At 41.1% G+C, this 22426-nt stretch overlaps 3 protein-coding genes and 1 long non-coding RNA gene across 19 annotated transcripts in view; 1 reads left to right on the top strand and 3 right to left on the bottom strand.

Moving 5' to 3' along the window:
- The window catches only part of TRIM66 (tripartite motif containing 66), a 68956-nt gene extending 64592 nt beyond the window's left edge, over positions 1–4364 (bottom strand). For 2 of the 5 annotated variants that reach the window (XM_083476863.1, XM_083476859.1), the window contains exons 1-2: positions 1268–2085; positions 1084–1151 (exon numbers count right to left, since the gene is read on the bottom strand). The gene's annotated coding sequence lies outside the window, so the exon portion shown is untranslated. Of the gene's footprint in view, positions 1–1083; positions 1152–1267; positions 2086–2147; positions 2341–2390; positions 2522–4259 lie in introns of those variants that run through there. The other 3 variants (XM_083476861.1, XM_083476862.1, XM_083476864.1) reach the window with 3 other exon arrangements.
- A 556-nt stretch (positions 4365–4920) lies between these two features.
- Positions 4921–8460, top strand: LOC310695144. Of its 3 annotated transcripts, none has more exons than XR_014519947.1 (5): positions 4921–5009; positions 5258–5409; positions 6531–6651; positions 7078–7220; positions 8331–8460. It is a non-coding gene; the product is annotated as an uncharacterized lncRNA (long non-coding RNA). The 3 variants fall into 3 exon arrangements; XR_014519948.1 differs by lacking the exon at positions 4921–5009 and adding an exon at positions 5026–5076; XR_014519949.1 differs by lacking the exon at positions 4921–5009 and having other exon boundaries at positions 5143–5409.
- An 828-nt stretch (positions 8461–9288) lies between these two features.
- Positions 9289–14374, bottom strand: RPL27A (ribosomal protein L27a). Its single transcript, XM_083478946.1, has 5 exons — positions 14282–14374; positions 12782–12845; positions 12421–12496; positions 10795–10969; positions 9289–9482 (listed from the first exon to the last, which is right to left on the bottom strand). Exons 1-5 carry the CDS (start codon positions 14282–14284, stop codon positions 9354–9356), a joined length of 447 nt encoding a protein of 148 aa, XP_083335072.1. The 5' UTR covers positions 14285–14374; the 3' UTR covers positions 9289–9353.
- Positions 14375–16251: 1877 nt separating this feature from the next.
- Positions 16252–22426, bottom strand: part of DENND2B (DENN domain containing 2B) — a 146835-nt gene continuing 140660 nt past the window's right edge. For 8 of the 10 annotated variants that reach the window (XM_083476909.1, XM_083476906.1, XM_083476908.1 and 5 more), the window contains 5 exons: positions 22037–22078; positions 21427–21538; positions 19266–19505; positions 18737–18823; positions 16252–17055 (listed from right to left, as the gene is read on the bottom strand). In XM_083476909.1, coding sequence (XP_083333035.1) covers positions 17021–17055; positions 18737–18823; positions 19266–19505; positions 21427–21538; positions 22037–22078 — 516 coding nt within the window. In that variant the 3' untranslated portion in view covers positions 16252–17020. Of the gene's footprint in view, positions 17056–18736; positions 18824–19265; positions 20690–20840; positions 21539–22036; positions 22079–22426 lie in introns of all 10 variants that reach the window. The other 2 variants (XR_014519558.1, XR_014519559.1) reach the window with 1 other exon arrangement.

Below are 22426 nucleotides of genomic sequence, written 5' to 3'. Positions count from 1 at the left end.
ATTTGCTAGCGTATGATTGAAATCCACCTGAAAATTGTGACTGTCTGGAAGCACCCACAGTGTGATTCTGCCTTTGAATTACAACCACTTGATGGGGATAGGATCACTACCAGTTCCTTATGCTGGCAGAACAAAACTTTGAATCAGAGTAGTGGGTTAGTTTGCTTGCAACACTTTTACCCTGCTTGTCCTCATAAAAAGGCTCAAGGTGACTAGCAGCAAAATGAAACCATTAGCTAACAATTTAAAATATAAGTTACAAAACCATTAAAATACTATAAACAGCAATAGAAAAACAATAATGGAGCAGTTTTCAAAAATTACTAACAGTTTTCAGATTACAAACAGGTAGAGAGAGTAGTAAAACCAATACAATAAACCCATCATCTGTAAACAAAAATCCTTCTTACATAGAAAAGTTTATTCTAGCTTCTGGAAGGCCATTAAAGAAACAGTGAGACACATTTTCGCCAAAGAGAATTCCAGAGCCCTAAACAAAGACACAGAAGAGGCCCCTGTTGCACCAGCATTATGCAACACTGGCATTATTACCACAGTACTCACTAACACAAGTGGCTAAATGGGCAGAGTTGACATCTAATGCACAGAAGTCAGTTGCAACAGCAGTGTAACATATCAAATTAAAAGATGGAGCAAGTTAAATAAAACTAAGGGATCAGTGGAGAGCCTAAGGTGATTGCCCTGTGCTATGACCACGATCACCACTCTACCATGCTGTCACACCATATCATACGACAGGAGTCTAAAATAACTCAAAAACAAATCACAGGGGTATATCATCTCCAGAAACATTACACAGCATATATATATATATATATATATATATATATATATATACACATCGAGGCGCATGACATGGGGCTCTATCTTATGGTAGACAACTAAGACCTTCAAATGTTGATGAAAAGGAATACTTGGTGTGAAGGAGAGGAATGTTGTTAACATTTTTTTTCACAATAACTCACAGGAACATGGGACTCTAGATGCAAACACCCATTAAGAACCTCAGCTCCACTGCTGAGGTGCAAGGATAAGGTAAGTAAGCAAGGAAAGGCAACTCACCAGGGAAGGGCAGACCGTGCCTCCAAGTCATCACAGCATAACTCCTGCATCTTTTCCATCTGTTTCCCCTAAGCAAAGAGATGGGTATGTGAGTCCTCAAACACTCATGACTACAGTGTGTGTGTGTGTGTGTGTGTCCCACAACCCCCACCTTAAAGAAAGAATGTAAACAGCACTCTCTTACTCAACAGGCTGGAGCTGTCTGCATGATGGTGTCCTCCATATGTTCAACCAAAGCACACCTTTCCTCTCCAGGCTCAAGCTGTTTTTGCAAATTTGCAGCTGAAGCTGGCTTTTCAAAATAAAAAAGGTAGACTGCTTGTGCAAAGCATGAAGGAAAAGATGGACAACACTGATAGATGAGCCAGAGAGTGATTCACTGGCGTGACTATTACTCATTTCAGTTCAGGGAGGCTCTCCCAGCAGTAAACTCTGAGCTTTTTATATTAAGGCTGCAATCCACAGCATACTTACTAAAGTGTAAGCACCAGTGAACAGAGCAGGGGCTTACAGCTTTGTAAGCATGATGTTGCCCTAAGGTTATATGTTTGCTTAAGGTACCCAGCTTTGCTTCCTTCTTGCATCTCTAGCAGAACATTATATATTGAGCCCAATAAATTGTCAAATAGCAGAACAGTTGTAAAAAGAACACAGACAATAATGGTGGATTTGAAAATATTGAATAATTTGAGAAACAATGTCATTAAACTGTGACCCAAGCTTGAGATTGTGTAAGAAAGATTTCTCATTCTTTGTCACTAGGATGCTGGACAAGTCACTAGTGTCTGAACCATCACTACAGAGGTCGGTAGCACACTAAAGTTGCTTGCAGACTGTTTGTTGAGCATCTACCTGATTTGTTTCCACAAAATTTGAGGAGAGGCTATATGACATTATATCAAGCAAATGTTATACCACACTTTCCAGTGTGTGCAAGAATGCCAAATTAATGTCAATTGTACACACAGAATTTGCCAGTATGCCACTGAACCATACCCACAAAATTGTGACTGTCTAAGCACCCAGCATTAAATACTAAACATTTCACTAATTAAAGGATTTACCTGCAGAATGCTGGTGCAGTAGTGAAAAGTTCATATAAAGGCCTGGGATCCTAAAATGATCATATACAGTATTTCCAGAAAGTTGTTATTAAAATACTACCAAGAGAAAAGCAAGAAAAACTCTACACAATATAAGAAACATCTGCCCAAGACCTGGTTATGCAGCATATTTTCATAGGATAAAACTTGCTGTGTATCACTAAAATTATGTAATTGGTCAGCATTCCGACATAAAAAACAAACCTTATATTCTATTGGTGGGTCAGCAAAATATCAGATTCTCCTTTTCCCAATGCAATTATCTAAGATGCATGTGACTTCTTTGCCTGATCTTAGTTGAGCAATCCCATTACATTTTGCTCAGGAAATAAACTGTTATCCCTGGGAGAAGCATATAACTGCAATTATTAGACACACTATGAATTATTTACAATAAAACAGTGGAGTTTCTAGGAACAAATGAAAATGTTCAGTCTTTCTATTATTGTGTGTAGACAGTGTCATCATATAGTTTAATCCCCAGGTGGTACTTTACTTAGATGTACTTGGAGGAATCAGGAGTTTGCTGTTGCTGTTCTGTATTGTAGAGTCAATGAAGTTCATGTTGAGTTTTCTGACTGGTGTATCCTCTAACTCTTCCATGACATATGGAACACAATAAAATATTTGCCATGTTTCCTGGATTTTGTTACTATGGTGGCCAAAGGCACTTGTGAATTCTTTAACATTCATTTGTAACCTCATGCTCCTGATTTTAGTTCATCTCCTGCTTGGAAGTGGCTCTTCCAGGGTCTTCTGGGGACAAGAAATGCTCACACAAAAATATCGATTTTGCTCTGGGACCCATTTAGCACAAGTCAGGCCACCTAGTGTCAGATTTGCCCTGTGCCATTGCATCATTCTGATGTTAAGGATGTGTGTATATGGGTTTGTCACTGTTTGAACTTAGGCTTTGGAGTCAGGGAGACAAATATGTCTCCTTGCCCTGGAATAGTTGTGTTTCTTGAGGTGGAGGGAGCACAGCTTGCTCACCCGTCCCCCAACAGTCTTTCTTATTTATTTTAATCTGATCTATACCCGCCCTGTGGAACGCCCTCCCGCCAGATGCCAAAGAGAAAAATAACTACCAAACTTTTAGAAGACATCTGAAGGCAGCCCTGTTTAGGGAAGCTTTTAATGTTTAATAGGTTATTGTATTGTAGTGTTTTGTTGGAAGCCGCCCAGAGTAGCTGGGGAAACCCAGCCAGATGGGTGGGGTATAAATAATAAATTGTTGTTGTTGTTGTTATACCAGGGGTTGCCAACATTTTTGGGCCAGTGGACACATAATGACTTTTGAGAGGGTGCTGGGGACAAAATGGCTTCTATGGGGCTGGCATGGCATAACACAAAACTGCTGCAGTGAGGAACGTGGAATAACACACAATTAGAGAGACGATGATCAGTGACAACATAAGGCCCTATACAGCTCAGGACTAGCTTCCTTAAGACTGCCTTATCCCTTACACACCCAGAGTACCTGGCACTGGTAGTAAATAGTAAGGGCTCCAAGCAGTGCTGGGTGGCCACCTATTAAATTTCCCACTATGCTGCAAAGTGATACTACATCACTTTCCCAAAGCGGAAAATGAAAAGGCTAGTTAGGATATATCTGCTTCTTGGAAGATCAAGCGAGAAAGAAGGGGAGCAGCACAGCAAGTGGCTTCATTAATGAAATACTGTACGGAATAAATACAGTGGTATCTCGGGTTAAGTACTTAATTCGTTCCGGAGGTCCATTCTTAACCTGAAACTGTTCTTAACCTGAAGCACCACTTTAGCTAATAGGGCCTCCTGCTGCCGCCGTGCCGCCAGAGCACGATTTCTGTTCTCATCCTGAAGCAAAGTTCTTAACCTGAGGTACTATTTCTGGGTTGGCGGAGTCTGTAACCTGAAGCGTATGTAACCAGAAGCATATGTAACCCGAGGTACCACTGTATCGACAGCCCGAGGCCAATGCTAGGTGTTTCTACTCAGAGGAAAGTCTCTGCTCACTCAGTTCAATAGGACATAGTCGCAGATGTGTATAGCTGTGCAGCCTCAGGGAGTCAGTACCCCTGAAATCAAAAGGACTCGCTTCTGAGCATGCCTGAACTGCAAGGCTGCACTCCGAGGAACATACAGTTCAAGGACCAAGGGACCCTGCTGGATACAAAAGGACAACAAAATGACTTGGCTGGGATTTATTCCAATTTTGCATCCTCCAGTGACGTTATCAAGCAACTGCCTTCTAATAAATTGTAAGTGTTTGAGGTGCCACAAGATTGCACTTTTGACTGAAAGCACAGCTACCGCCCACTACGCTCAAGGGAGGAGAGGGGAAAACCTCCTCAGGCGAAGCCTTTCTTTAAAAAATATATCAGCCAATGGTACGTGTTAGGAGCTTGCTTTTTTTTGCGCTGAGGACAGTTTCCCGCCCTCAACAGGGGATCTGCTGAATTCTCCTCCCACTTGAGTGGCAAGACCAAAAGCTAGGTGACGTCATCGCCTTCAAGACGCTAAATGCATTTCACTTCGATGAGAGCGAAAACTTCCGGTATACCCCTGAATTGGTTTCCCGCCCCCACCCTTCCCCTCCAATGCAAAGCGGGCATTTATCATAGAGCTGCCACAGGGCTGGAGCGGCACAGTACACCACAGTGTGACGGCTTTCAATGGCCACCGGAAGTGCAGGCTGTGTTGCCGCTCTCGGAATGGCCGAGCTCCACTTCTCTCTCCCGTTCTATGTGCCCCTCCCCCCCCGCACGCACCCCGAGAGCATTGTGGGAGGTTCCTTGAAGAAGGTCTTCTTCCGCTTCCTGTTTCCCTTCTTCCTTTCACGTGGTGAGTAGCGGGGAGCAGGGTTTAAAATGAGCGAATAAGTTCAAGCAGGCGCGCAATCTTTTTTTTGGTGAGAGTCTTGGGCGGTCTCCGCAATTGTCTCGCGGGGGCTTTTATTTAATTGATATTTTTAAAAAATAAATAAATTTATTTTTAAAAGAAGAAAAATAAATAGTATTTGGGTAAAACAACCTACGTTTTCCACCCTTAAGCGTGCAAAGTACAGTGGTTTTGTTTTTAATCTTTTCCAGGCTTTCACGATGAGGAAGATAAGTAAATTTATCGGGCGATTCGGCCATGCCTGTGACCAGGAACAGAAGGGAAGCGAACTGAAGTTGTGTTCTGTAGGCGGCGAATGGGCTCCGCCTCGTATGCGGCTCGATGGTTGTAGCGTCAAGTCCAGGTTTGTGCCAGCTTTGCAAAATTTATAGATACTAGCTGCTATTAAAACTGTTGCAGATGAATTAAATCTTAACGTTCAGAGGCAGTCTACTTTGTATACCCGATGCTTCTGCACATGATAGGAAAGGACTGTTGTATATGCCTTCCAGAAGCATTTGCTTGGCCCCAGCTGGAAACAAAAGGCTGTAGTCAAGGATATACAGTTGACCCATTGAAATTAATAGATGTGACTGATTTAGGTACATTAACTTCAATGGGTCTACTGTGAGTAGGACTAACATTGGCTACAGTCCAAAATTCTGGATGCCCATGGATCTCTGGCCCTATCCGACAAGTCTTTTAATGTCGAAAAAACAAGTACAGGTTCATTGTATTCGTATATGCTTTTCTTGTTTGTGCCGGTGGCTTACAATTGAAATGATTAATCTGAAAATAGTCTTAAAGAAGAAAGCTCTGTTTGCCTGTGACCAATAAATGATCCAATGAAAAAGCCTTGCCTAGTTATTGAAGAGTGTGTTTTCTGCTTGTTCCTGACTGGCACAGAGTAAACGATTAATCTCATATACAGTCAGACAGCAAGGTGGTTGAGAAATTCAATGAGGAATTTCTGATTTCTTCGCCCACCATCACATGGTTATTGCTGCATGAATGAGGAGGTGCTCATTGGCCTGCCCCGTTCTTCATATTGCCGCTGGATACCTTGAAGGCTGAAGTACTAGAGTGGGAAGCCTGCACAATAGTGGTCCTAACTTGTGTGGGGAACCTAAACAAGTAGAACAAGCTCCCAAAGGGCTGTGAGGTCAGTGATGGGACCATGTAGGAGAGGGTGAAGCCTGTGAGCACATCCCCATGCTTCATGTGCTTAATGCTTGAAGGGCCTTAATGAGAACCCTTTCCTGAAACAACTTGCAGCTGTGAAAACTGTGTAGAATAATTGTTTAGTCACTTTTATATATTGTCAGTTATTGTGTCCTGTAGTAATTTTTTGAGAGCAACAGCTTAACTTTATACATCGAACATGTAGAATCCCAGCATTCTAGATTCTGTGGCTTTCTTTGTGCATATTTCATTATTTAGAAAATCTGCAAGATTATTTTATAATCTTCATTACTTATATTTTAGGGAAATGTGAAATACTGTACCCAGAAGCCTGGGTAGTGTTGGAAGAGTCCACAACCATGGAAGTACATCCTTAAAAATAGTGAGATAACCAAAAGCATGGCTTTTGTTATTAAAGCATAAGGTCAGTATTGTAGATATCAACATTTATTAACACTTGGTTTTTCATCAATATTTCTGTTTGTGAAATAAAATATTATGTGTTTACAGTTCTAGACAGAATTAACGTATTGGGTTGAAACAGTAAATGAGTAAGAAGCTTGTGTACCTATAATTAATCGAGACTAGAGTCACATCTTGATGTCTTCAGTCATTGTGGTGTGCTATAGTACTCGGAGAGAAAAACTGATCTTTATTCACTGACTTTGTTGTTCTGTAGCAAAGTCAGTCACCAGGTTAGTGACAGACCTTCCCCTGAATTCCAGTGAATTTTCTGAAAATTGGGGGAGGCAAGAGTGCTTATTAAAGTGACTATAAAGAGTTTCAAGGGAAGAGATTTGTAAGTAAAAAAGAGCCACACAGCAACATTGCATTGCTTTTTCCTTTGTAGCCATCAAGTTTATTTGGAAAAGTAGTTACGAGACCTTACTGCTTGAAGGGGAGAAAACTATGCACTAGATCAACTCTGCATGCTAAGTGGATGAGACCCCAAACCACACTGGATTAAGAGTCCCTACTGATTTTGTAGTCTTGGTAAGTTTGTGAGCAGCAAATATAGGCTTTGGATTACAGGCATCTTCAGCCTTTTCAGGCCCAGGACCCGCTTTTAACCCAAACATGAATTTGGCAACCCATTTCTTACTCTTTTACCATATATTTGCATGATGATACTGCTCCGCTTGCAAAGCACCTTGGATCAGGCTACAACCTTACCTACCAGTTTAATAATAGTGTTTCTACATGTTAAAATTTCAAATGTGTTCTATTCATGGCTGGGGAGCCCAGCAGTTCCAGTTTGGCCTGCTTAAACCAAACCACACCCACCCGTCACATTGGGTCTGGTGGCTTCTGGCTTCAACTGAAGCGTCCAGTTCTGGCTCTTAAGTGGAAAATAATGCCAGGAATGGTAGCGGTTATTTGTAATCATTTTGAGAAGTCTAAATTATCAAGTACCAAAAATGCTTGTTTACATGTAGGCTATAGTCACAGGCTGTTGCTTTGGGTGTACTGGTAGTGATTTGTTACCTCTTTGTAAGCTGCCTTCCACTACAAAACTCTTAAAACTGCAAATACATTTAACTGAAGCAAGTTGTTCTCAATCAACCCTACATTTGGCCAGCACAACTTTCTACTCTCAATCTGGGTATATCATTCCACCAATGTTTCAGTAAACTTGTTTCAGTCAGTCTGCATCCAGTCTGAGGGTTTTGCCTGCCTGATGTGCTGCTAATGCCACTTATATAGTACTGAATAGGCTTGGGTTTAGGGGTTGCGGGTGGCGCTGTGGTCTAAACCACCGAGCCTAGGGCTTGCCGATCAGAAAGTCGGCAGTTCGAATCCCCACGATGGGGTGAGCTCCCGTTGCTCGGTCCCAGCTCCCGCCCACCTAGCAGTTTGAAAGCATGACAAAGTGCAAGTATATACCACTCCGGCAGGAAGGTAAACTGCGTTTCTGTGCGCTGCTCAGGTTTGCTAGAAGCAGCTTAGTCATGCTGGCCACATGATCCAGAAGCTGTCTGTGGACAAACACCGGCTCCCTCAGCCTGTAAAGCGAGATGGGCCTAACCGGTCAGGGGTACCTTTGCCTAGGCTTGAGTTTATATTGAGGGAATACTTCCATTTTTTAAATTTGTTTCTTCTCAGGATTACTATGAAGGGGAAAGTGCCTAAGCAACTGCTTTTCAAGTGTTCAGCAGGAGAGTGGATCCATAAATTTGGAGTTATTGTTAACTTTCGTCTCAAGTATTAATAAAAAGTTTGCGTAAAAGCTGAAGTTGTTTGGGTTTTGTTTGTTACATGAGGATATAATTTTGAGGAATGCATTCCAGTGGAGGATGAATTCTGTAATATTATTCACACTTGCATATTGTTATATATGTCTTTGCAACCTCCCTTAGATATTTTATATCGGGTGGCCAACTCCCAAGAGACTGCAATCTACTCGAGAGCTAAAAACTGGCAGTGATCTACCCCTTGGGGGGGGGGTTCAGGTCAAAGTTGTTGAGCTTTTGTTCAGCTGCTTTGGGGGGTGGCGCTGTGGTCACAAATTACGTCCGCAACCAGAGGTTCCACTGTATGTTTCATGGATTTTAACACAAATTATGTCCTGCATAGGGAATTGTTCAATTCTGAAGAAAAAGCATTTCAATTTAAATAGCTGCCTAGATTTGTACCATGTTTTTGTTTTTCCTTAAAGTTAATATGTAGCTAGTTTGTTCTTGTTCACATTTGCTGGTGTGAACTGCACACAGTTTACTACCTAAAAAGCCTATGTATTAAACAGAATAATGTGAACATGGTCACCTTAAGACTATGGCATGATATATGGTATACAATCAAAATTCTGGGCAACCACTTGGCACAGAAAGATACATTTCCAGTAGGGACAAAAAACACTGGTATCATCTCTGAATTGCTTATGTGCAGGTGCTCTCTCACATGCAGAACACTCCAAACACAATGAATTTCACAAAACATTGTTCATGTGCTTAAGCCTATCTTTACAACGAACAAAAAAAATATTCTCTCGGTGGACCTCTCCTCCCCCCCCCCAAAAAAAATCAAGTTAGGAGTATTCAAATTGGCAATGAGACACTTCAGATTTTAAGCTTATGAATACACAGCTGAAATTGTGTTTATTGAAGCCTGGGTACATAGAAAAATCATTTATGCCACTAACACGCAGGCACCACCAACTTCTTTGATTTTCTCTTCTGCCTTTCTGCTGAAGAATTTTGCTTTCACAATTACAGGCTGTTTGGGCAGTTTCCCCTTGCCCAGGACTTTGTAGTAACCCTGGAAAGATAATGAGATTTAGCAAACTCTCAAGTCCAAAATAAGGTACATAAAGCCTTTTTAGTCACTACCAGCTGAACCAATTTCCGTACAAATCAAAAGCAAAATATTTCACACTACACTTGATCTTAGCCAAAAGGCCGAGAAGCGATCAAAAGCAAAATATTTCATACACTTTTTGTCCATTTTGCCTGAGGACATACCAAGAATGGTTTGCATACTTGGATCCTACATTTGTTCCCACCAGTGGAAGGGGAAGGGAGGTAACTTTTGCCAGTTTTCCCTGTGAATCCCCAAAATTCTTTAAGAGCATTAAGGAACCCTTTGGTACTATTTCCATCGCCAGAATTCTACACTTGATCAAAGCACTTAGGAACAAAGCCAGTGTCAAGAATGCTGTGTGCACAATGCAGTTTCAACACAAACACTGGATGGCCATACATATTAAGAGCAAAATCAAGTGTTTAATATACAGTATAACTATACTGAAATCCTAATTATTACAATAGCCTGATTAGGCCAATGAAAATGTTACAAAGTAGCACATAAGCTTTCCAGTTCTCTGCAACTAATGATCAGGCTTGATGGTAAAGAAGCCGCCAAAGTTTGAGGGAGGGAAAGAAAGGGAGCAAAAGCTATCCATGTCTACATCTGGGAGACAGAACTAGGGAACAGCTGGTTTTGTATTTTCAGAGATAGGCAATTGGCAACGGTTTCCTGCACCCTAAAACCTGCATAGCACCTAACAAAGCCTCATTTGAACACCTGCACTCTAGTCTCTCACCAGATGCAGACATGGTCAGCTTTACCACCAGTCAAATTCTCCCGAACTTTATTTAGCATCTATCCTGAAGAAGAGTTCTGGAGAATTTGAAAACTTGCACAATGTTTTGAGACATTTTTGTTGGAATAGTTTCATCTTGGCCTAAGAGAGACCTCACTCCATGGTGGCTCACCTAGCACCTTCATTACATATCTTTAGGTGCCAGGCAAAAACATTCCCCTTTGGCTAATTAAACAAGCTATAGCCCTTTAAGTTAGTGGGGCGGTATTTTATTGTGTTGTGTATTTTGTGCTTTTATACTGTAAACCACCCTGTGATCCTTGGATGAATGGTGGTAAATAATTATTAGGCTGCACTCCTAACCGTGTCTGCGCAGATGTTAGTCCTACTGAATTCAATGGGTCTTACTTTCAAGTAAGGGCTGTTAGAAGTTCAGCTTTTGTCTCTGAAACTATTTTAGGACTTACCATACTACACAACTTCACACACAAGCTTCACACACGTTTTATATTTTCAAAATAAACTTACCGAGCGTACGACATCAATAACTGGAGCTAATCCCGCCTGATTTTTGGCATAGTTGAGTCTTGTTTGCTCACTAACAAGTGTCCAGAGTTTGTCCAGATTCACTGTAGGACAGAAGTGCTGGTTTTTCTTCAAGTGGTAATGTCTCATACCAACTTTTCCAAAATAACCAGGGTGACTGGAAAGAAATCACAGACAGAGTACAGTCAGTGTGCAACTCATTTTGAAATGCATGTGCATCATTACCTAGCTAGAGGACATACAAAGTATATAACATTAATTGCATAGCCTACTGAATGAGAAATTCTCTTCATTTAAATTTCTGTAGCCAGGTTCATCAGGTTGTTTTATGCTTAAAACCATTGCAAGGTATATCTAGTCTACTAGTACCCAGCTTATTTCCCTCACACACACCTCAATGACATTGTCTCCTAGCCACTTTCAGGCTAAGTTAATGCGGTCCACAGAGGTGAAGAACAAGAAAATACAGAGTTATAAGGAGTATTTATTGTCCGAAGTAATAACTTATTTAGTTCCAGGTAATCAACTAGAGCAAAAATCAAACTAATCAGATGGGGAAAAAAACCTGTCTATTTCTGTGTCCTTACACAGTTGTCCCAGTATTTCACTGCCCTGGTGCCCAAAGTACCATAAAACACGACATTACAAACACTGCTGTACACAAACCACCCTAAATTTATAAGTTGCCAGGAGGGGGTTCTGCACGACAGGTATCTTTTATGCCCAAATATTCTGTGCCAGAAGACAGGCTACAGCAACTTCAAAAAAATAAGTTATTCTAAAAGAAAGGGAAAGCTGTAGTTGATCCAACAATAAATACTTGTCTTAACTGTGGCTACAGTGGGAAGTCCTCCAAGCTCTTGCTTTTTATATGAAAGCAGTCAAAGACACACAGTTCTATTCGTTTCCTTCCAGCAACCCCAGCAAGTCACCAAACCCTTTTGGAAAACCAGAGCATTGACTCAGCATTACAAAGACATGCAGAATGATGATACAGATCCTCCTGGTGGCCCAACATCTCCCAGTTTGGGATAAGAGTTTTGTTACTAACCTGGTGGCTGACTGAACTATGAATAGGGCAGTCAGTGAATAAAGGTCAGTTATTGCTCTTCGAGTACTATAGCACACCATGATAACTGACAATATCTAGATGTGACTCTAGTCTCGATTGCTGTAGATCAGTAGCAGCCCATGTGATGGGTTTGAGTTGCCCTTCCGACATTGGCATGGTTGCAGTCTGGACTGTGGACACGTTCTGGTGCTCCTGGTCATACACTCACATAGTCCCAACCTCATTGTCACCCTAATCCAGGTGAACTGCAGCAGTGTAGCAACTTCACCCCACCAAACTGGTATAGATAAGTAGATAAGCATACCTAATTCAAAATTAAAGCTGAAATCCTCTGCAAAAGTCCACCAGAAACAGTGTAATGGACTGCCTCATGGCCCAAAGCAAGAGTGGGTTATTATTCCACTTCAGCCTATATTTAACAAAACTAACATCTACACAGTGGTAAAGGTTATTTTGGCACCTATTATGGATTTGTTCTTTGCATTATATACATAAATGCTTTACAAGGAACAAAAAAAATGTAAAAAATTGCTTACTATTTGTCAAAATTAATTCTGTGGTGGTGCAAACCCCCAGCATTACCACGGCCTCCAGGATGCTTCCTGTGTTTGCCTATGATAGAAATGAAGAACAGATTAAAACCCTGAATTCAACTTCAATTAACATGCATTTCCCAACCTCACTGTAACCATCATCATTTCCCCCTGCACTCTGGTTTTATTTCAATCAAGATTGTGAAATAAATAGTCAAGCCTTAAAATAACTAAGTATTAAAAATGAAGCTTACAAGTACTACTAATGTTATTCTCTACATGACTTAGTCTAGTAATAAAGCAGAATATATCCCAAACCATGAATGAGCACAAAGCAACAAAGTAAATAATCCTCTACACTTACCGATACGGCCGTGGCCATGGCTAACATGACCCCTCAGTTTCCTGGTCTTCCTCAGTCTGGAAGGCTTAAAAGATTAGACTTGTGTAAAATATATATATGAGAAAAACATGCACAACAAAGCTTGACGTAAAAGGGCTATCAACCCCTAGCAGACCACACTACTTCAGATGAAACAATTTAAGCACAACCCCCTTTCTCCACTAATCGTTTCATCACAATTTTTGGCTCCTCCTTTCATGAACTGTTTATAGTTATAAAAACTCTGTAATTAAGAACTAACACATTTGCTTTCTTCTAATCTCTCTCCTTTGTATCGTATTTTTCACTTGTAAGTTTGAGAGCAGGGCTGTTTCATTACTGATTTTTGTAAGCTACTACTACTTTTAGGCTGAAGAGCATGCTTAAAAAGAGAAGTGCTAAATATATAAATATTTGTGGGGTTTTTTAATGCATGATACATTTTGCGGCATTGATATGGTTCTTTATGTTTATGCTTATAGGGGTGGACAGAAGGTAGATCATATTCCATAGGTAGACCTCTGATCAGTTGCTGGCATATAACCTGGTACCTCTTAGCTGCTGGGATTCTTTCCATGAATGGTAGCTCCTCATTAGATCCAGCAAGGGACTTCTTATGCTCTTAAGATTTAACACTGCCCAGTTATGCTTTAAATTAAAATGCCCTGAATAGCCACACTTGCATTGCAAATTTAATATAAACTGGATCTAGCAAAACAACAAAACAACCGACTTAAGTCAGCCCACCCCTACACTAATATACTCTTAGCCATCTTGAGCCTGTGCAACAAGATTGAGTAAATGAAACAAATACACTACCATGCTGTTTTAATTTTATATACTGTACACTGCCTTGGCATTTCAATGAGGGGGCAGTGTATAAATACATAAAATAAGAAGGAAAACGCTTCTGCTGTGTGGTCTTTCTAGCCGGGAAGCATATATCGCTTTTTTATTATTACTATTAATATTCTGTTGGGAGCCGCCCAGAGTGGCTGGGGAAACCCAGCCAGATGGACAGGGTATTATTATTATTATTAGGCCCTGCTCCCCCCCAAAAGTACTACGTACTCTGGAGAAGAGCTTCTACAGGCCATGTGCTCTGCAGTGAGGATCCTTCCTCTTCCAAAAGGGGTGTCCGAGAGCCGTCCCTTGCATACAGGGTCCCCACACCCCACCGGGCAGAGATGCACGTGGCCCATTTCGGAATTACGTGCAGAAATTAAAGGGGGGAGGAACAAAAACGGGGCGCAGTCCTGGGGATGCGGCTGCCACGTCCCGCTCCAGGGAATTCCACGAGGCTCTGGGCAGAGGAGGAAGGGCTCCCCTTTACCGCCTCCCTCCGACTGCAGGACGAAGCAGAAGGAGGGAGGAGGAGGAAGGCCCCGGCCCAGGCCTCAGACCAGAAGCCGCCCTCCTGACACGCTGCGCAGAGAAGCCCCGCAAAACCGCCTCTGCGGAGCACGCCGCATCGCTACCTACCATCTTGCTGGGCCAGAGTCAAAGGGAAAGAGAGAGGCCTCTCTCGCGAGCTTTCACAAAAGAACCGGGGAAGCGCGCTCTTCTCGCGATGTCTCGCGCGGCGGGGGTTGGGGGTGGGGAGTGGGTCAACGAAGCTCAAAGCGCAGTTTCCGCCGCTCACGCATTCATGCCTCACTTCCGGTTCTGAGTAAGCCTCCATGTGCGGGGCAAGAGGGGCGGAAGTAGAGGTGGCCGATGCAAAAGTTTAGCCAGGGCGCGCAGCCACAGGCTTCCTTTCGTTGCGTTGTTCTGAAATGATCGTGCCCTCTTGTCTTACAGAAGAGTCTTGTTGCTCGCTGTAGGGGTAACGTTGGTTATTGGAAGAGAACACTTGCGGGTTTTAAGAGGGGGACGGGACACAATTTAGGCTGTTAAAAGAGATTGAAGAAAGGTTAAAAGGTGGTGTGCAGTGCATGGGTTTAGTTTGCTTTCTTGATGAAGAAGAACAATAAGAATAAGAACCCCAGTGGGTCCTACATCACTGTGTTTCTGTGAGAAAATAAATACTGGAAGTGTTATCAGTGAGAATTTCAGTATGGTGCTTGGTGTGTGTCTGCGATATCAGTGGGGTGTGGAGTTGCGTAGGGGGCTGTGTGAGGGATAACGTGTAGAAGGGTTTAAGTGTGGGATTTAATGTGGAGCAGGCTATAGCGGATTCAGTGAGCGCTTGACTTTAACACTCATATTGGGGAGATGGTTGGGGGGGTGCATGCAAGGTTATGGGATGTGGTCTCTTAAGAGGTGCCCATAGCGCCCCCCCACCCAATGGATGATTCTTCATTTAACCACTGCACCACATTGATATTTCATAACTAAAGGAACAGGCATTGTGCAGAACATCCACTAGTACGTACTGATGGTGGTATGGAACCTTAAACAGTAAGGTTCGAAGGAAAGGAAATGCAGAAAAATACAGTATGATAATTGCGTTATTAATAGTGGCCATTTTCACGCACACAAATCCAACTGGGTTAATCATGACACCAGTATGCCAATTAACACATGTAGTGTGATTTTTTTTTTTAATCCCATTGGTAACATTGACCCTCTTGATCAATTGTAGTTCACCAGTTTTATGTTGCAGTCTCCCTTTAAAGAGCCATTGATCCATTATCAGGGCATTAAGGTCAGGCATGCTGTCCTAGAAAGTTAAAATGCCCTCCAATCCCTTTTTAATATTGCCATTTCTGGTGACAGATTCGTGTCCATTTATTCTTTTGTCTGGCCTGTTTTTTTATATGCAGAAAGTCACTGTGAACAATGAAAAAATGACCTGATGAACAAACATTTACTTTGAAGTTTTTGCTTTTAAGTAGACCAATTGTCTATGAAGTTCTCAACCCATCTAAGCTAATAGTCGCTGCTACATCTTATCATACAGGGATAGGAAACCTGTGGTGCTTCAGGTGTTATTGGGACTGACCACTGGCCATGCTTCTCTGGGGCTCATGGGAGTTGAATAACATTGGAGGGCCACAGGTTCCCCGACCTTCTTTAAATACCGGTATATTCCATAAATGAACTGGGTAATGTCTGCTTAAAAAGCAATGGCAATAGATTCCACTGGGTGACCAGGAATTCTAGCTTTTTAAAGAATAAGCCTAAAGGAACAAATCACTCAGCCCTCAGGAGGTGGCACAAGTCCCACTCTGCAAGTGGAATGCCTAGGATTTTTAGGATGCAGTTAGTAAATTCTATTAGTTTGACTGTTACTTTGCCAAGATGCAGAGGTTAGCTTCTAACAAGGTTTAAAACAATCGTTTTAGTACTTTGGGCTGTCAAACCCAGTCCTATGAATATCTACTTGGGGGGGGGGGGGGAATCCCACTGTGTTCTAAGGGATTTACAGCACGAGTTATACAACTTCAAAGTAAACCTAGTTATTCATTTAGTACTGAGGCAGCAGCCAACATCAGAAGAATTCTAATGAATGACATTTGACACAAGAATTTACACAATTTATTAGAAATCATACATACATTAGAAAAAGATGGACTGTACCTCACCATTTGCAGCCTGTGTGTCAAAAGGCCAGAGATTTCTCCATGTTTAGCAATCATAGTGCAGAACGCATTATAATTTACTGACCATCATTTAAAACAAAGCAGATAATCTGTGATTGTGGATCAAGTACCTTATTACAGAATAACTTGTTATTCTTTTTCTTGAAAAATTAATTAGAAGAAACACTAGAGAAAAATATAAACTCTGTCATATAAAAAATCAGACCTCTTTCATATACCCCCACCCCCAAATTCCCACACTGGAGTTCATTCACTTCCACAGTACACCATGTAGCTCTCACAAATATCTGATGAAGTCAGTGGTTCCGCTGAGACAGTCGGCTGCACATAATTAGCTATTCAGTTTGCACCAAGCATAACTCAGTTTGCACTAAAGAAAGAAGCACCTGTTATTTTCAGGAATATACAAATATTACCACAGTTGTCCGTGCTCGTGACAATTTTTGTTTGTTTGTTAAGGACGCTTACAGCACATCATTTACAAATATCCAAATACATTATTATTATTCTTATTATTATTATTGCTGATGCACAGTGAAACATCATTTGCAGTCACTTAAACTTGTGACCAGCTAATTTTGTCCCCTCCAGCATCAGAATTGGAAAAAAAGATGTAGGGGGTGATCTGTGCCGGCATCATAAATAGTCTTTGGATCCATATTTCAGTAGAAATGAATTAATTCTTCTTGTGAAGGAACCTCATTTTATTTCCTGAAATAACACAAATGAGATATCATAGAGTTATTAATATACATTTTAAACCATCAGGAATTCAAAACAGCACAACTTCTTTTTGGTAAAGAGGTCACAGAATACAATGCAATCTATATCTTGGTGGTGTCTCAGAAATTTAGTTTGAAAAGCAGCATAGAACTCACTACTACCACAATCCTGGTTTATGTAGATGAGATGAAACACAATGATGAAACACTCTTGTTTTACAGTGGTACCTTGGGTTATAGACGCTTCAGGTTACAGACTCCGCTACCCCAGAAATAGTACCTTGGGTTAAGAACTTTGCTTCAGGATGAGAACAGAAATTGTGCTCCAGTGGTGCGGCAGGAGTGGGAGGCCCCATTAGCTAAAGTGGTACCTCAGGTTAAGAACAGTTTCAGGTTAAGAACAGTTTCAGGTTAAGAACGGACCTCCAGAACGAATTAGGTTCTTAACCCGAGGTACCGCTGTATGTCTTAAAATTTATTTTCATGCTCAAACGTTATAATAAAATTAAGAGGAGAACTATATGACACATACAGTGGTGCCTCGCAAGACGAAAATAATTCATTCCGTGAGTCTTTTCGTCTTGCGATGTTTTTCGTCTTGCGAAGCACGGTCCATCGCAACTGTGCCTCTTCAAGCGGCTTTAAGAAAAAAGCGCAAGACGAAAACAAAGCAAGCCCATAGGGAAATTCGTCTAGCGAAGCAACGCAAAACCGAAAAACCCTTTCGTCTAGCGAGTTTTTCGTCTTGCGAGGCATTCGTCTTGCGGGGCACCACTGTGCATGGAGTGTGCGCGCACAGGTAACAATTTCTGTGTACAAAGAGGAATGATGTCTTCCTTATCACTACTTGTACTGGGTTGACAAGCTTACCGTCTCTGTTTTTTAAAGTCCTCACCACAGCCTCCTCTCCACATCCCATTTAAGGACATATTGTTAAAGTATATTGTTATATCTTTGCCCTCCCTTGATTCTTTTGAAAAGCATGAGCTTTACATTATATGAAATTTATGTTATATGCAATGAATGAATGAAACAAAGCCCCATTTCCCCCCCCCAAAAAAAACAAAGAGACTGCAATTTTAAGTGTGTTTGGGGGGCAGGTCCTTGACCTTTTTCTGCTTTTCATCTACATGTATAGTTTCTCCCCTCAGTCTAGAGTCTCGCATATACTCTAAAGCAGGGATGGGGCATCCTACAGATGTTATTGGACTCCCACTCTCATCATCCCCACAAACACAAACATTTCAACAATCTAGAAGCCAAAGAGCTAAATCAATTCTTTCTTTTTTTAAAAGAAGCACACCTTCCCTACCTATATTAAAACGAAAACAGTACTATGAATCACATTTTATTTTGCTTATCAGATACAATATATTATAATTTCATTTGATCAACTGAGGCCCTTCTAAAGAATTTTCAGTTGTTGTATGCATTGGATCATGAAGCAAAGCGTTTTACCAGGACTGTTAAATAGGTCAGCACTTTCTGCGGAAGCTAAGCTCTTCCATTACTTGTTAATAAATGTTGCCTTCTCTTGCATATCTACCAGATGCTACAATGAAGAAGCCTCCAGGGAAAAAATGTGCTTTATAATAGGGCCTTTTCTTAGCATTTTTTCAACGTGATGCACATGTTTCAATATTTCAAAGCCTCTGTTTTAAGTTCCTTACCAAGGCCTCGCAGAAACTTATTTACTCCACTTTGTTCAGTGTCTGGAAGCTCTTCCAAATACTGTTCAACCCTCTGTTCAAAGAGACCTGTGGGAAATGGATGAAAGAGAAATATTGGTCTTTTTCCAAGAAAAAGGAGGATCAAGACCTAGTGCTCTTACTTTTGTGGCAGCCAGAGACCCTTTCTCTCTCTCTCTCTCTCTCTCTCTCTCTCTCTCACACACACACACACACAAACACACACACACACACACCCCCCATTTGTTTTCTGAAGGGTATTTCAAAAGCCTTATTTTCAAATGCTCCATGTCTTCATTCATCCCAGCATTCATCAGCCTTTCTCCTGTTAGGAGATGGTGGGTGGGATTGCCAAAGTCTTTTTTCCTAGACACCCGCTCCCTTTAAAAATAAATGCCAAGTGCATAAGCTGAATGCACACAAGCTAAATGCTTGTAAGTTGCAAATTATGAGTACTACAATACATTAATAAACGAAAAGGCCATCTCACAGTTGAGAGAACAGGCCTTACCTTTTGCCCTGCATTTTCGGAGTTCTCTATCTTGGATAAACCCAGCAAACATCTGAGATTCCATAAAGACCTCTAAGAAACGGCGGATGCTCTTTGAAGCCACAGATTTGCGGAAAGCTTCTCTTTGGAAGACTCGCTCAGCCTTTTCATTTTGAGTGAGGAAAAGGGAATAGTGTCCGATCGTCTCCACAAAGAAACGGATGAACACTTCTGATACTAATCCATTCAGAGTATTACACTCTGCAAGAAAGAGGAAACAGTATGTAGTAGAACCCACACAATATGAACTGGATGTCTCCTCCCCCAACTCCTGAATACCATTGTGTGTGTCCCTGCAGCTCCCTATCACTGTAATTGCACATAAACATCCTACATTATTAGGATATTAGAATAGGATGTTCATTATCAGACTATTGTTTAAAATGTCTAAGTGGTATACAACAGATTAGCCAAAAAGTGCAAGGGAAAGAATGTTGTATTCAACAGGACATCGCCAAGAGACTGTCCAGCAGGTAGAAGCATCACTCCCACCCCTCAAAATCATTTGATATACATTTAAAATTCATTTGACGTAAAGACAGCATGCTAGTTTCCTCAATTCTCATAACCAAAGGGCTGTACGAATACCAACAAATGGGGTTGGATCTTCTGGAGCAGGTTTTTTGAAGACCTTCACTTTGTTCTTCAAACATTATATTCTGGGCATTTTCCTCATTTATCAAAATACCAGTGGGTTTAGAGTGTATACCACAATTATACCAGGAGCCAAGCAAAATGTTTGTTTCCAAACAGCCTTTGCAATATCTTTTTCCCTTGAATGAGAATGCCTTTGAATCTCATGGAGAAACTATTTTGTTTAACTAAGAAAGAAACTGTGAAGGAATGGTCAAACATTAGTATGAAAGGAGCAGCCAGCAGCCAAGGCTGAATTGTTGCCACTCTCAGACTCCAGTAAGTACAAAGCACACCAAGAGGCTCCTGCCAAGTTTCTCTAAACTGATTCCCCCACCAAGGCTCAGATCAATATCTGCCCATCTCATGTGGCTAGGTCAGCCAATTGACTGTGGGATGTCTCTTGTCTTGTAAGGGGGACACTTTAAGTTGACTTAAATTCCTCCCTTTAATTTGTAAATAAACAAGTAAGAGACCTTTTCTTCCCTTTTCCTAGTCATAGGATAACTAGCTTGGTTCAAGACAGTATTATTAAATTTATTAAAAAGCCATTTGCATTCTTTAAAAAAAGGGTAAATGACAGGGCACTTTTGCAAGGATGCATGTAGCACAATCCCACGGACATTCATGTAACAGATCAAAATGAGTATCGAGCTCTGCAAAGCCAAGTGTGTGGAAGTCAGCCATTCAGAACCTAAGAAATATTAAAATAGTTCTAAAGTCTCTTTATGGGCTACCAAACACTTCAAGTTCTACAGACAGATGCATAGTCAATCAAATACAGACAGTCAATCAATACAGACAGATGCTATAGTCAATCAAATAGTTAGCAATGCGTGACAGTGTTGTGGAAAAAAAATTGTGCCATCGTTAAATACTGAATAGTTTACTGTTGTGAAGTACATTTTTTGAAGTTGTTTTCCAAGGGAAGTCACAATGACTCAGATCAACACAGCAAGCTGCTCTGAACCAACTGTGGCTCCTGTTTCGCTTCCATTGGGAATAGCACAGCATCCAAGCTTGTAATTAAATTCTTACAAACACAATACGTGAACCAAAAAAAGAAAAGAAAAACAGTCATGGAAGTCACTCTTCAGAATAGCTGGCTATAGTCAATCAAATAGTTAGCAATGCGTGACAGTGTTGTGGAAAAAAATTTGTGCCATCGTTAAATACTGAATAGTTTACTGTTGTGAAGTACATTTTTTGAAGTTGTTTTTCTTAAAGGATTTTCATAGTTAACAGAGGTACATAAAATGTCTCTGTTTTCAATTCATAGAGTCCTTTCTACAGGTCAGTTACATTCAGCGTGAGAATGTAATGGTGTGTTGTGAAGTACACTTTAAATGTTGAAAAATAAATTTTTTTGTAGTTCGCTGATCAGTTTACATACAACATTCTTGTTTCCCTCTTTGGCTTCCAAGAACATATTATTCCCCATCCCACAAAGATTCGACTGTAAACAGGACTTGTTCCCAGCCTCTCTTACCCTCATCTGATTCGCTGTCTGAATCTTGGTTTATTAAATCACTCTTCCTCTCTAGAGCCTGCTCCAGAGCTGCTTGCAATTTCCTAGGCAAAAGTGTGTCTTCGTCATCCATCTGAAGGAGGAAAACAATGAGCAGGCTTATTTCCAATAAAACTCTTTCAGGATTTAGAACTGAGAAACATATCTGATATTTCACACCATGTTGTAAATAAAGCATTAAACTCTTACACTGTGAGACGAGAAAGCAGGCCAAAGCCAGATTTGGCAGTGATGTTGCAGCACCTTGCCCAGGTTTTTGAGGAGAGATGAGGTGTATTGAACATCTGAATTTATGTTGTTGGTTGTTCTATTTGTAATTGAAGTTTTTGTTTTGTTTTATGCTGTTTGAATGTTATTGATTCATTTTGGCTTAGATTGTGTATATCTCTGCCCTGGGACCTTTGGGTGACGGTTTATTGTTTACTGTGAGGTTGACACACCCACCACGTTTTCTCATTCTTAACTGATGGGACAACCTCACAACTCGGCCTGTTAACTCTATTTATGTTTTTCTAATGGGCTATGAAGTTGTTTTGCATATTTCAAGACACACATAAAAAACACACAGTACCTGTCTGATGAAACGATCAGATCCAAGGTTCACCATCAAAGCCTAAAAGGTAATCAACAGAGAAAAGTTTTATCGTGGTGCCTGGAGACATGTTATTGTCTTCACAAGAAAGGGGAGATCTAAATACAAGTTTGAACCAAATTGAACTTCTAGTGCCATCCAGTGGCTTCAGAGTGTTTGGTATGCACCAATAATGTATAAAGCAGGAACCCAAGCTTGTGGTGTGTGTAGTGTACTGAACATCCACTTCTATGAGAATTAAGCTGAGCGTCTTATATCAGCACTGTGCCCTCCATATGCTATGGACTAAAACTCTTATGATACCTGATGATTTGGCACACTGGCTGGGGCTGATGGGATTTTTTGATCCTTCCTTTATTCAAGAAGACC

This window comes from Podarcis liolepis (assembly GCF_965112155.1).
Source record: "Podarcis liolepis genome assembly, chromosome: 1".
Taxonomy (NCBI): domain Eukaryota; kingdom Metazoa; phylum Chordata; class Lepidosauria; order Squamata; family Lacertidae; genus Podarcis; species Podarcis liolepis.
The sequence above is the reverse complement of the archived record's forward strand: the minus strand, read 5'-3'. Positions and strand labels throughout refer to the sequence as shown.

What these genes read in the sequence shown, in the direction of transcription:
- RPL27A (XM_083478946.1), bottom strand. An exon ending in CCATGGCCACGGCCGTATCG is followed by an intron (nt 12,497 to 12,781) that starts GTAAGTGTAGAG and finishes TTTCTATCATAG; the next exon opens with GCAAACACAGGAAGCATCCT. An exon ending in AGAATTAATTTTGACAAATA is followed by an intron (nt 10,970 to 12,420) that starts GTAAGCAATTTT and finishes ATTTCTTTCCAG; the next exon opens with TCACCCTGGTTATTTTGGAA.